The sequence below is a fragment of the Schistocerca gregaria genome, chromosome 2 (genome assembly GCF_023897955.1).
Source record: "Schistocerca gregaria isolate iqSchGreg1 chromosome 2, iqSchGreg1.2, whole genome shotgun sequence".
NCBI classification, from domain to species: Eukaryota; Metazoa; Arthropoda; class Insecta; order Orthoptera; family Acrididae; genus Schistocerca; species Schistocerca gregaria.
Genome location: NC_064921.1, coordinates 657,716,249 through 657,731,486, shown reverse-complemented (window position 1 = coordinate 657,731,486; position 15,238 = coordinate 657,716,249). Strand labels below are relative to the sequence as shown.

The following is a 15,238-nucleotide window of genomic DNA, read 5'->3' as shown; positions in this document are numbered from 1 at the left end:
GCAGCCAAAATAGTTAGCAGCAGTTTGAGAAAGTCTGATTACGTAAAGAAATTAAGCTACAGCACAAACAGAAACAAGAACTTAATAGTTGCCTTTAGCACCTGCATCTTGAGTTAACTAAAATGCTGCATATGCTAGAAATGAATTATATGGATGACTATGTTACAATCTTACGCAAAAAAATTTGAATTCCTCTACTTGATAAACATAGAAAAAAATTGAGCCCCTTACAAATAAAAAATCACCGTGTCCATAGTAATTTAACTTCTAATACATAGAATTTCAATGAAAGATTTATAAAAAAAAGAAACATTAGTTTCACAAATACAGAACAAATTAAAGGCCTTATAAATATCAGACTAATGTTTAATCACCATAAGTTAGACAACTTTATAGGAAATACAAAGCAAGCTACAGATATGGCCAACTGAAGCCATAAAGAACTAATTGTCTTAGCACATACTACTGATGAAATTATTTAGCAAGAAAACAAAAACAAACGAAATCTCGAAAAACTTGAAACAAAACCTTAATGCACAAGTTGGATAAATGAAACTCCATAGTAATCCTGCATAGAGGACAACAAAATTATTAAATTGAATCACAATCCAACCACTAAATTCCAAATATAAGTAATGCTTAAACTCTCTTTCTCCTGTTTGATAAATAAGTAAAATGTTACTAATTAATGAAATCCACTGCCCCCAAACTCATCACAATCAATGGCACAAAACTAACTCTCCAATTAGATGGATTGTTAACTTCAAGAGTACACCAGATTTGAACGCTGGGCGTCACGGTTCTGATACCATCGCAAAGACGTCAAAAGAAGGTGTGAAATGTGGATAAGAGGGGGTGTGACGACGTTCCCATCGTCTAAAACGTCCGCGATGGCGCTAGGCAGAAGTGTGGTGAGAACTTGGTGCCAGCGTGACAGCATTAATGCACCATACACGTCACACGAACTTCTGATCTGTGGCCTTCTTTTCGCATCTGTCGATCGATACCTTGCTGTTTGAAGCCCTCGGAGCCCAAGGATGACGGTTCAGTGCACCAAACTTTTGCACCGTTGGCGGAATTGGTTGTAGACACCTCTGAGCCGAATCTGGAACTTCTGCTTCAAAACGAGAGGTTTTAAAGACGCGATCTCCCGCCTGTGTTGCGGAATGTACATTCATTTCTGTCAGATTTCGCCATTAACTGTATATGCTCCATGACTATGCGTAACATGTAACAACCGTTGACAAACGTGGTTACCAACATAAAACACAGTAGTAGTCTAAGTTCTGTCTCTGACCGTGATATAAAGAAAGCATATCTCAGCTGAGATCTGTTGTATATGAGGAATACCTTCTGATTGTGTCTGAAAATAACGGAAATATGGAGTACATCCTTGATGCTCTGCAACTGTTAACTAGCTGGTAACGACATAATCTATAAGAGGCTTTTCGCGGATGGAGCTGTTATCTACAGGAAGATAGCAACATTAGAAGACCTCAGCAAAATGCAGTAACATTCACACTCGCAAAGGACCGACAATCCGTGCAGCGACTGCAGGTACAACCTGAACGTAAGCAGGTATATGCCGTTAAGATCAGAGGGGCCTACAATGTTACTTAATGTACACAACTGTTATATGGCCATCTGCCTCAGAAAGCCATGAGCAAAGTTACTAGCCAAAGGTAATTCCCCACGGTTCTCACTGATCCATTCCTAATCATTTGATAATCGCAAGAGTATACAGTGAGATGACATAAGTGATAACTGATAGGGTACCTCCTCATATCACGTCTGATCTCCTTTTCCCTTGCATAGTGCTACTGTCTCCAGTAACATGTTTGGGAACACGAAATCCATGCATGCCTGTAAATGGTCTCCAAGTAGCTAAACATTGTCATTTCTAGTCAATGATCGGTTCAGTTGGATCATAGGACCTACTAAATTCTATGTATATACAGTGGACGCCACTATGGAGTCATCAAAAACATTCACAGTGCCTTAGTGGCAACTTGGGCCCAGTGCTTCGTGGGATCTGAGTCAGACTCAAACCCAACCATCAGCCCGAAATCGGACACATTTGACATGGCCACAGTTTTTCAGTCTCTAGGCGGTATTATCGCCATATGTATAATTTATATGCATATCGCTATCCCGTAACTTTTGTCACCTTTTATTTACAAAGGTTGGTTTTGGTATCAAATTTACAAAGACAGAAAAAGGAGTTTTTTACTGAATCCATGCAGCACATCAAAAAAGATCAGTTAAAAAAGGGAATTCAATCTCAGTACCACTGTTTAGATTTACTTTGTATCAGTCACTACGTAAATTCACTACAAGTTATGGAGGACTCATGTGTATGGAGAACTGCTACAGTATTCACTGCTAACAGCAATTACCTAGGAACTCTTATAAACAGTCGAATTAACAGTCTTCAACCATTATTCTAATTGTACTTTCGTAAATCGAAGTCAACGCTCAATTTACAGAGAGCAGTGTTGATGCAGTTAGGAGTTTGATAATAGCCTATAACTAAGGGTTAGGACAGTCTGTATTTATAAGGGGATAAGCTCCTCGAAAATAAAGCATCAGAACTAGAAACTAGAAGTCGAGTCGTAACAGCAACACGAAAATAAAAAACCACAATGCTTTCAAATTTATGAATATCATCCAATTCATGAACATCTGTTTTCTATCAAAAACCTGGTACAGTGCATTGTTAGTTTGGTTATTTTTGCAGCTGAAAGAAAGTGGTACAGAGCCTGCCCCTCCAGTTAGTTGTGTATTGGCTATTGTGTCGTGAAGACCCGTTTAAAATCTCTTACATAACTTGCGCATTAAACCCACAAGAAATAAATCTCGAACCCATCGTTATCATCTCAGAATGCCCAGCAATGTTCGTTAGTGTAACCATCTCTATAATGCAACGCTATAGGTTTTAGCCTTGCAACTACATTACTTCAGAAGCAGAGGCCACAGTTGTTGTTGTGGGCTTCAGTCTGAAGACAGGTTTCATACAGCTATCCACACTAATCGATCACTGTAAGTCTCCTCATATCTGCATAACTACTGCAACCTGCGTAAGTTTTAGTCTAGTTACTGTAGCCATCCTTTACTCTTCCTCTGCAGTATTGACCTCCAACACCACCCACTGTTACGAAACCTTTATCTTTTCTTCTTAATTGTTGGATGCAACCATGTATTTTGAATGCTGACAGTCACACTGTAAAATGACCGCCACTGCACCTCCCTATAAACTGCATATCCGTGCCCCACCCTAATGTATCCGCGGTAACGCTAATCGTCTTGTGAACGTAACATCATTGCCTTAAAATAGTACCGGGAGCAGCGGGTAATGACAGCCCCCTTAGACGATCATTGACCGTCGATGCCCCACCCAACTGGTGGCCAACCTGCCAACTGGTAACGATTCATGTTGACGAGCACAGCCCAGCAGCAGCCTCCTAAATTGAAGGGGCGTAGTGTTACCATCGTGGCGCTTTTTTATGTTAAGTGACACAGTGCTTGTACTAAGGAAATCCTTAGTGCAGATATCGAACTAGGTGGCCCAGTGGCTAGCATACTGGATTCGCGTTTGGGAGGACGACGATTCAAACCCGCGTCTGGCCATCCAGATTTGGATTTTCGTGATTTCCCTAAATCGCTCCGCACAAATGTCGGGATGGTTCCTTTGAAAGGCCCCGTCCGATTTCCTTTCTGACACTTGACATAATCCGAGCCTGTGCTCCAGTTTTCCTTCATAACAAAAATGACAACTAATTCCGTATGTCACTATTTCTGCTGATACCTTAACGATTGTGTAGCATCAAGGCAAGCTGAACTCTTGTATCACACAGTTGCTTATCAAAGACTTAGCACATTATTTATAAATTGTTGCCCCATCATTTTTATGTTTTAGATGGTTTACGAAAGCCAAACAAAGCTTAATGGACTACAGAAGATTTTTGAAGAAAAGAAAACGTTAACGTATATGAGCTACTTACATTGGAAAAACGCGAATGAATTTGTAGAGATGTAAGTTTTCCTGTTACCTTAGAAAGCGGCAGTCAATAACTCACATGATGATGAAATAACCGCTATTAAAGAGGCATTATCGAGGCAGCGACTACTGTTTGAAGTTTCCAATGGCTGTCGAAAATAAAGTGAAAGGACTCCAGGGTGGGGAGTTGTGTATAAAAAAATTGTCAGTTGATAAACATCGACGAAAGGTGTATATCGCTAATTCTAAAAATTTAGAAGCAATGCATATAATTAGACAATGTGGGCTTTCACGGACCGGGGTCTTCTTCAGTTACAACTTACGGGGTGAGAGGCCGCTGTCGATGTATGAAACAGTTTCCTAACGTTTCGTCTCCAAATGCTGTGGACGTCTTCCGCGCTAAAACTGGTACTAGCACTAAGGTTTGAGGGCTCTCACATTTATAAAGCACATGGGGCACCACCATACGTCACGTTATGCCGACTGTATGACTGTCTTTGGATGGCGTCATCATTCTCGATTAAAAACAATCAGTTGACTGTCGTTCTGTTGACGCAAAGTCAACATCCATATTTCATCTGACTTCAAACCCTCTTCCTTTCTTTTGAAGTTACTATGGTGTTTGTGAATCTCTATTGCTTCTCTATACGTGCGTGCAAGATAATGCTACGTTTTTGGTAAAACGCTCGTCTCGCTGAATTGTACATCGATGTTCCTGCCTAAAAAAAAGAAAAAACAGAAAGATTCTGCTAGGGCTGATTTTTCGGTCTGTCCTGGTCGATAGTTCCCTTTGTGTTCGGCTATTCGGATGTTACAACTTTCTTTCGTAGTTTCAATATACACTTGTCCGCGTGCCGTACATCTTTTGACGTTCTTAAATTCTCATTAATCTTATTGTTAGGTGAAAAGGTCATTTCAACCCAATACTTGGCCAAAAGTTTCCCGATTCGATCCGTAGTTTTATTAATGAACGGGAGGACATTTTTTCCAGATGGCGGTCGTTGTTGCTATTTCCAGCTTCTTCTCTTCTTTGATGGATCAGTCTACTTACTAGCATATCCATTTTACTTGAACACTGACAGCAAATTGTGTAATTCATCCTTCAAATAAACCAGATATCAGATTTTGTTGGCTCTGTCCATCAAGGTTCTAATGACATCTGATATTGATCTAGGACGAGAGGTTGATGTTTGATTACTTCCGGAAGTATCTATCAGTGTGTGTATCTTGTCTTTATACCTTATGGACCGCGTCCCAGTCACCCGTTGCTCTCTTTCTCCATTATAAACTACATCTTTTGTTGAATACCATTGAGAGGCACTAAGAAGACGTCCAGCTGCTCTTCACCGTGAGTCCGAAGTATAAATGTATCGTTCCCATACAGGCATGACTTAGCTGATCTTCTACTGCCCGTCTCAGCGCCCACTGTTCGAAGCAATCTATCAATAAATTGGCAACAGCTGGAGTAAGAGAGCTGCCCATAGCCAACGCGTCGATTTCTTCTTGTACTGGGAATAAGTCGTGGTAAGGCAGGGTCCAAATAAAGCCATTATATTAGCCGGAAAAATAACTGCTAGGTATAAAATAGTTTCGTTCCAGGTACCGTAGTAAGCAGGGGCACAACGTCAAAGCTGACAGGGATGTCAATTGGGCCGACGTTAATCTCCTTCAGTTCTTAATGTAACTGTCGGTTTTACCAACATACGCAAGGAGGCGAGATATCGAGGCACCTAACGAGTGGTAGACCCTATGGCACTCACAGAGGAACATTTGGCTTATGCATCTCTGTAGGCCAAAAAGTCTGGGTGGATAGTCGACTGTTCTGCAGAGTTCTTTTTTATCGTCCGAAGCGGAAGAAGTCTGTTTTACCAGCTGATTGATGGGTCTCAAAACTTTCGTTAGAAGATCCTTCAGAAGATTTTTATAAGTAGTAGTATCCAAAAGCTCAGTAATCTTCTTGTGGTGGCGTTCTGTCTTCATCAAAACTGTGGCATTTACTTTGTCAGCTGTTAGTTCAATGATGGTTTAATCCACATTGATCTTCGTGAGAGCCTTCCTTCCCGCTTGGTACAAATTACTGCTAAGTGGCTTCGCTTTGCGTAGGCCTAATATTCTGGCCGTTTATGTCCTAATTTCATCAGTGGATTGTGGTGATAACACATGGATTACTGGCTCCACATTTGCTATAATGATATTTGTGGGAATCTCCTTTCGATAGAACTACACTTTTTGTATCTTAGAGTGTATATTATTCATACGCTCTTGAAAATTACAACACAATCATTGTTATGGTTTCTTGTCATGTCAGCGAGGGGGGCAATGGAGCTAAAGTTTAACTGGACGAAAAGAATGGGGAAGAAATCTGACCCCATCCTTTTTGAAACAACCATTCGAATATTCACCTGAAGTGGTTGAGGACCAGGTGGACGGGAATGTCAACTGTGCGAGATGTAGTCATGACTTTTTGGTTACCACCTTGAAAAGATGAAGTTACCTAACTACCTTTTTGTTTGTTCGCAGGTACTGTACACATCCGCAGTTGTGGTATATATTAAAAACCCAGCACTGCAGTTCAGTAGGTAACCACTAGTGGAGCCAAAACCTAATTTCAAAATAATTAAATATGAAAATCGAGCCTTCTGTCTGAACGAGTCCTACATCTCTGTAAACCAGCAGGAATTTGCATCTCGATATTTTAGCGTACTTGTCGCTTTGCTGTGCACGCAGTCATCCCAACATGTCTTGCTACAGGTCGGCCAGCCCCTTTCCTGCCGTGGCAGCCCAAGCAGCCAAGCGATCACGAAGGCAAAGAGAACTGCGTCAACACCCGCAACGACGGCCTGTACAACGACCTCAACTGCGACTGGCAGTCGCCGTTCTTCTGCGAGCGCCTGCTCTCCGTGGGAGTCCCCGACTCGTACCGCTGGCTGGAGGAGGCGGGCCGCTTCTACAAGGTCCACAAGGAGAAGCGGAGGCACAACGAAGCCGCCGTGGTGTGCCGCTCCGAGAACGCGACGCTGGCCGTGACGGACACGTGGCGCCGCGGCGAAGCCCTCCTGCGCACTCTTATCACGCCGGAGAGCCTCGACTACCACATTGGCTTCACCGATCGGGCAGTCGAAGGCGATTTCGTTACGGATACAGGTTCGTACGTACATACCTCTCAAAATAAGTCTTACAAGGAGTGATCATCAGCTGTGAGACTTTTTGAAATCATGTGAATGGTGATGCATAGTAATGTCCCAAGTTTCACACCAGGAATCCTTTGACCCTGGTGTTCCCTCGTTTGAGTAGTCTAAGAAAACAATTCAGAATTTCGAGTGATGCTCTTTAGTTTTAAGAAAGAAACAACTGAAACGCTAATCGCCAAACATAAAGGTTGCGGTACAAGCCTCATGTGCTAGAAGTTGTCAGTGGGAATCTTGTAAGTGCATTGAAACTTTTTATTTTTATATCTTTGTCTAAGTGACTTTGGAACTATTCTTATTAAATTAATAGGTTTAAATGTGATTTTTATTACCATTTATTTCTCACACCATTTTAATCAGAATACCAACTTCTTCAAATTTTCCTCATTTTTTGTGACATCATTCTTTTGCCAATTGAAATCTTTGTGCACGCGGTCTTAATTACTTTTATATATTAATTTCGATTTAATTGCTTCCATTTTACCATCTCATACTGCTGTCCTTATCATTAGTTACGATTTAATTTCTTCCATTTTATCATCCCACTCTTTTGCCCCTATCATTGCATTCATTTTCCTTGAATTTCGTTTTATTTATAGTGTGTTATTTCGTTTAGATCTTCATGTGCTCTACTTTGTGTTTAATGGAATAAGACTGTTTTAAATGTTGATATCACTTTTAACATCCAACAAAATGGTATCTTCTAACGAAAAGTACATTTTTGACATCATTGCACAGTCAATATAATCAGATTATTTTATCTTTTACTTTTTAATCCATACATCGTCAGTTTCAAATATTTAAATACTATGGTACATAAATAAAAATAATTACATTCCGATACCAAATTGAAAAAGAATGATAGGAAGAAAAAATTGAGAGCACTGAAAAAGTTATTACATTGTTTACATGTGACAAACGAATAGAAATAAAAAATTGCATTTAACCCAATGAAATGAATAAAAATAATGACCAAACTCCTTTCGATAAAGATCTAAAAATAAAAAATTTGAAAGCACGTGACAAGATCTCAACCAACAACCTACTGTCCGTTAGACATGTACCGTAACCAAATTGATAAATGTTCCTTTTCCAAAGCTGAAGAGCACCACGTGAAATTGCTATTTCTTTTTCTTCGACTAATCGGAATCGAGGGCCCACAAGAATGAATGGCAGCAGCATGTGGTACTTCCGAACTTAGCTTACATCACCGTATAGATGATTTCAAAACGTTGATCCCACTGCTGGGAACCTGTCTTTGTTGGATAACATTTCCCAACAGCTTTGAAAATGTCGACATTGCCTATATTGAGGGAAACACTTAAACATACCTGGTACGTGCTATTCTTCAGCAGACTACGTACTGATATCTTTGGTGTTCGTAAACTTCTCTGAAGTTCGCAACAACCACTCTCATTATATCCACCCCGGAAAATCTATTACTCACTAGCCTACGTCAAAAAACAGGTACACACTTAACACCTCGTCCTGTAATCGTTGTTGAGATGCTTGAAAACGGAGCAAAAACTGAGATTACCTGTGAAAGGGGAAGCAAATTGGTCACAGATAAGAAAAATTACCCATCATCCACCTGAAATGGTATACGGAAAGTACTTAAATGAACTTGGCCATATTCTGGAGAATAGTTTCTTAGCTCATTGATGGCGCTTTTATGAACACCGAGTCACGGATTACCACCTGGGATCTTCCCAGAAAAGTAACTAGGAGGAAAAACCTAGGAGAAAGAAATAATTCACCCAGTAACACAAGAAACACCCTGAAATAACCTTATTACTAACTTAACGCACTGAAATAATTCCATTACTGAGTAACTTAATGCTTTACACGTGTAAGCCATTATTAGTGGAATTTATGAAAAGAATGTGACGTAGCATGTGAAAACTGCTGGATTTGGACGGGTTACTCCTGTAACCGAAATATCAGATCTTAAGATGGTTCTGAATGAACCGAAACCGGTCATATGAATAAAATTATTTGCAATCAAGACGGTTTTTAAGTAACATGCAAAGTATAAGGTTAGAGAGAAAGTTTGTTCACAATCGCGGTACATGACCTCAATGTCGGCTGCACTGACGAAAACAATTTGTGATGTTATTGAACATTTACATGACACAAAGCGTTTTCTGGCTGGAAATTTTGATGTCTCACAAACAAAACATAGGAGAAGTAAATAAATGCAGAAGGTAACTTGACGAACTACGACATACTACTATCCATTTTTCCAGTAAAGAACTAAATATTATGTAAACCATAGGTAAAGCTGTGTAGTAATAGTTCGATTTCACGTGATCAGAGATTGAGTGAAATTTCTATGAACGAAAAATAGCTTAAGCAGAACGAATTTTCAAAATTTATGAAATAGCTCACTACGGGCGACAGGGTATGACCACACACAAGGATAATGAATGAAAAAGATAGCTTTCAAATTCAGGTGAAGCTCTGTGAACGAGAGAAAAGTTCGTGGCTGACAGATGGGGTTTCAAAAGTGATTCGTCCACCCGAGCTCAGTGGATGGCTTTTTAACTGTATTACATCCGTTTGAGGCAGCCAACGATAACTGATTAATAAGAAAAGTGCTGCGCCTTTCTCTATCACATTTCTGTGACTTCTCGTAAATAGAGAGAAGCTCTTCCTTTAGTCTGTTTCATCACATCACAGTCTTTACCTCTTTCCATGAACTTACCTTTTGTTTCAATATCTACAAAACTGTCTAAAAGGCATAAAGATGTTCTACATTCACTAGTTTATGTCTTCGTCTCAGTAATTAAAAATAATTTAAAATGTAAATGCTCTCACTTTTGCATTACAGTGAAAAAGAATTTTCTTTGGAAATCGTTGCATAGAAATATAGGCCTGTGTACCTGATTTGAAAAATAAAAGACTGTTAATCACACTGGCATGTTACAGTCAAAAAGGAACTGATAGTTTGAGAAGTACAGTCAGTGAGACACTTGGGCTATTATCTTGGACATCAGCTATGTCTTAGTTTTTGTCCTGCTAAGCTGACGGAAATGTTCATCTGTCAGTTTCGATTCCATTTTCCGTTTAGGAAAAAACTGGTCTTGTAAATGCAGTTATTGTCGAAGACAGTAAGCGCACCATCCGATAACTATTTCAATTGGAGTAATGACTAGGATGTCATTAGCAAATGGTTCGATAAACTGCACTTTAAGCTCGTTTCCTATGAGTTGTTTAGCTTCGACATTTTACGTAAAACGATGTTTTGTTATGTTCCATAGAAATATTCTTACAACACAGAAAGTGGATAAAGATTTCCTCTTGTAATGGTCCTTAGGCATTCGCGGGGTTTACGTCTGCATACCAACATTTACATACTCTCCATCAATATACACTTTTTCAGTCCAAATCGTCCTTCACAGGAGACATCTCTTCTAAAAATAGTGAGTCGCATATCTATTCTTAATCAGGACCAGAGCATGATCTCAGTGACACTGAAAATCAACGACGCAATGTTAAGATCTTGTGGAACCAAAAACAGTGTTCGATCACGATCTTTCACCTTCCTTTAATGTAATTATCCCTTTCTGAATTCCACAAGCTGTAAATCAAGAACTCTCTCCAAGGGCCTGTCTTTATGCAGGCCTGTCTTTATGCACTACGTCCTGTCACCCCAAAATTTCTTGACACTGTCAGTGTGTGTGCGTGCGTGTGCGTGTGTGTGTGTGTGTGTGTGTGTGCGTGCGTGTGTATGTGTGTGTGTGTGTGTGTGCATGCGTGTGTGTGTGTGTGTGTGTGTGTGTGTGTGTGTGTGTGTGTGTGGAAGACAAACTACGATCCAGCTATTCATTAGAAAATGCAAGGCAGTGTATGGAAGAGGCAGTACTTGTAAAATTTCATGAAATAGAAATTCAACCTGCCTCTCCTACTGAAATTAGGAAAATAACAAATTCACTCAAAAGTAAAAGCTCACATGGAATTGATGGCATTTGTAACAGACTACAAAAAGCTTCTTCCCAGAAAATAAGTAGAATTCTGAGCCACATATGTATTAGCTCACTGAAACAGGGCACTTTTATAGATAGACTAAAACACCCTATTGTTAAACAATTGCATAAAAGAGGGTATAGATCTGATGCTAACGACCACCGCCCAGTCTCACTTCCGACAGCTTTATCAAAAATTCGTGGAAAACTAATGTGTTCAGGAGTAGCACCACATATATGTAAAAATGATATACTAACAAAATGTCATTTTGGTTTTCGGAAAGGCTTTTAAACAAATGCTATATATGGTTTCACTGGTCATATATTTAATGCATTGAATAACCGAACATCACCGATTGGAATATTTAGTGATCTCTCAACGACTTTTGACTGTGTGAATCATGAAATTCTTCTAGGTAAGCTTAAGTCTTGTGGGATTAGTGGGACACTGCACAAATGGTTTAATTCATACTTAACTGGAAGAATGTAGCAGGTTGAAATTAACAAACAGTACTGATAGTATGCAAAAACCCGTAGAGTTCTCTAAATGGGAAAGTATCAAGAATGGTGAAACACAAGGTTCTGTCTTGGGTCCCTTATTTTTCTTACTGTATATATTAACGACTTACCACTCTGTATTCATGAACATGCAAAGTTAGTTCTTTTTGCTGGTGATACATATATAATATACACACCAAACAAGCAAGAATCAGCTGAGGAAATTGCAAATAATGTATTTCAGAAAATTATTAAGTGGTTCTCTGCAAATGGACTCTCACTTCATTGTGAGAAAACACAGTTAATACAATTCTGTACAGTAAATGACATAACACTATTGATAAATATAGACTATGAGCAGAGGTCTGTTGCTAAGGCAGAATACTCAAAATTTCCGGGTGTGTGCACTGATGAGAAATTGTATTGGAAGAAAAACATCGATGATCTACTGAAACGGTTATGTTCAGTACTTATGCTATTGGATTATTTCAAATTTGGTGATAAACATTTTAGTAAATTAGCCAACTATGCCTATTTTCATTCACTGCTTTCATATGGCATCATATTTTGGGGCAGTTCGTCGTTAAGAGAAAGAGTATTCATGGTACAGAAGCATGTGCCCAGAGTAATAGCTGTAGCGCACACAACAGCACCTTGCAACTTGAGATATTCACAGTACCTTCGCAATACATATTTTCACTTATGAAATTTGTCATTAATAAGCGATCCTAATTCGAAAATAACAGTGAAGTGCATAGCTACAACACTAGAACACAGGATTATCTTCACTATTCTGGATTAAATCTCACTTTGGCACAGAAAATAGTGAATTATGCTTCCACAAAAGTCTTTGGTGGTTTGCCAAATAGTATTAAGTCTGATAGATAGACAATCAACATTTAAAAGAAAATTAAAAGAATTTCTGAATGACAACTCCACATACTCAATAGATGAATTCTTAGATATGAAGAAGTAAATGTTAAAAAAATAATTTGTTTAAAGAATATTTATGTTACAGTGGCACATTCCTCCTCATAACGAAATGTCGTATTGTTGATCAATGGAACATGGATTAATTTGTGTATGTATGAGAGAGAGAGAGAGAGAGAGAGAGAGAGAGAGAGAGAGAGAGAGAGAGAGAGAGGGAGAGGGGCTGAGAGAGATAGAGAGAGAGAGAGAGAGAGAGAGAGAGAGAGAGAGAGAGATTGTTTTGAGTGGTGGAAAGAAGTACGTTGTTGAAGGAAGAGTGTTGTCATAGAAATCCTGACTCTTCTCAACAGTAGTATTAAATACACTCAATGTTTTTAAGTGTTTACCTCTAAGGTAACTCGCTGAAATACTTTTTCCGATTCCAGGGAGGCACTTGAATGACATGGAGTTCTTAGTGTGGGGATACGGGGAGCCCAAGAACAGGAAGGATGAAGACTGCCTGTCTCTGAATGGCGAGGGCTACTACACTGACATTTCCTGCGAATTGGAGCGGCCCTTCATCTGCGAGATCGTGCCCTAGTGACGACATTGCGTGGTCGGCTGCTAGATGCGGTCGAGAGTGGCTGCGAGTGTAGGACGAGGCTTCTGACTTTTCAAAACAAATTAATAGTGACATAGTACGAAGTTAACTCATGATAGTTGTTACATCAGACGTTTAATAAATGACAATAGGATATTTCGTTTTTCTGTATTCTCCTTTACTATAAAGCTCACCACAAAAACAAAATCAGTCATCTCACAGAAGACAGCAAGCTAATATCGTGTAACGCCACTATTAGCGCTGATACATCAGCGAAGAAGAGATTCCAGAAGTTTCTTTAGGTACGCCGTATTCAGATGCAGCCGGCCATAGATGGTGAGACTTTGTTAAGTTACCATAGTACTTGGATGTCAGCTACTGCGTTCCATCTGCTTTTCCAAAACGTACCGAACATACTCTATAGAATTAGGATCGGATGCTGTAGGGGGCGTTGCTTGAGGTGCGACAGGATGCCTAGGTATTGGGCAAAGAGTGAAGTTGTCTGTTCTGCTCTGTAAACAAGACTGTTGTTTTCTTCAACAACGGGAGGATCCGTAGCATGTTCCTCAAGAAGACGTCAATGAAACACATCACTTGGTCACCGAGATCATTCTAATTATAATCATCAATCATGTTCATCGTTACCTAAGTGAGTGAGCCGAACTAAAGATACATAAAAAATCCTAAAACCGAAAGTCCAAATTAACATACTTTTTCTTGCTCATGATAACCTCAGTGAGTGAGCCGAACCTTGTAACAACGATTAATTAACATAATACTTAGGTCTAGCCTCGGATGGGCGAAATCAACGAAGTTTGTGCTCTTTTAGCGGTTTCTCGTGAATCTGTTGCCATAAGTACAGATCAAATAGTGAGTCCACATTCTTCTTCTCTCTATATGACGTTTCATGTATTTCCTTGTCCAACAGCTGTATACGATACATTGTCAACTTGAGAGTGGTTATGATATTTTTATGTCAATGCACGTCCACCTTTCGTGTCCTCTAACATTTTTTTCACCTATTATCTCAAGAAATCCACATCCTTATGAACAATACAAGGTACTGCCCATCTGATCACTACAAATCACCTTTTTAGCTACAATATTACAGTCCACTGTTGAAATTTCCTCACATACAGACGATTTTCTTTTACGTGCTGATTCATTTGCCAACAGGAACAACTGACTGGCTATATACTGATCTCCTGGCCGCTCGGGACTCCCTGCCTATGTACCGACTTACTAATTCAATGGGCATGGAACTAATACAGTGGGGGAATTCAGTGGGCATGACACTTATATAGTGGGCGCTTTGTGACATGTGATTTTAAAGATATGTGATTTAATCTATACTCAGTGTAAGATATTACACAATAGCTGAAAGTAACGATTACTCTTACACACTTTAGCATAGCAATAATGTTACAAAATTACATGAAATCAAACAAAAAATAAAAATACTAACATTACAATCAATATATTACTAAGATATTGTTTAAAATAGGTTTAGAAAAAATTTTAAATTACGTAAATGTAGCTATGACAAAACAGATGTTATGGTATGTTGTGTATATTTAGTGTAGATACATTACACATGCTCCACATTTCTTTTAGGTATACTGGAGAAAGGTAACCATAAAGAAGTAAGTATGTTCAACTGCAAGACAAGAGCTTTACATGCTTTGTTACATTTATACTTTTGCATCACATTTTCTTTAGTTAGAATTAATAAAGTACATCAATATTTAACATTAATTTCCCACAAAACATAGATTTCACATCATGTATCCCATCATTTATAGAGCATAACATCAAAATAAAATTTCAGAAACCTACACAGCAAATTTTTTTTATGAATGTATACACTATTTACTGTTCCATGAAAAGTGAAATAGAAGAAATTTTCAACAGTTTTTCATACAAGGTGTTTATTATTTACATTATCATTTAGTTTATTTAGCTTGTTTCATCTTCCTTTAAACAAAATCGATGCTATTTATTATACTACCTTTTATTTTCTATTCGTATTGTACTCTGTAATCTCACAGGGTCCCTCATTTTATTGCTCACACTGTTACTC

The 15,238-nt window shown here is 39.0% G+C and overlaps 1 protein-coding gene across 3 annotated transcripts in view; it reads left to right on the top strand.

The window, feature by feature from the left end:
• Positions 1-13,314, top strand: part of LOC126334700 (macrophage mannose receptor 1-like) — a 75,603-nt gene extending 62,289 nt beyond the window's left edge. For all 3 annotated transcript variants that reach the window (XM_049997202.1, XM_049997203.1, XM_049997204.1), the window contains 2 exons: positions 6,749-7,141; positions 13,004-13,314. In XM_049997202.1, the coding sequence (XP_049853159.1) occupies positions 6,749-7,141; positions 13,004-13,158 (548 nt within the window). In that variant the 3' untranslated portion in view covers positions 13,159-13,314. The remainder of the gene's footprint in view (positions 1-6,748; positions 7,142-13,003) is intronic.
• The last annotated feature ends 1,924 nt before the right edge of the window (positions 13,315-15,238 follow it).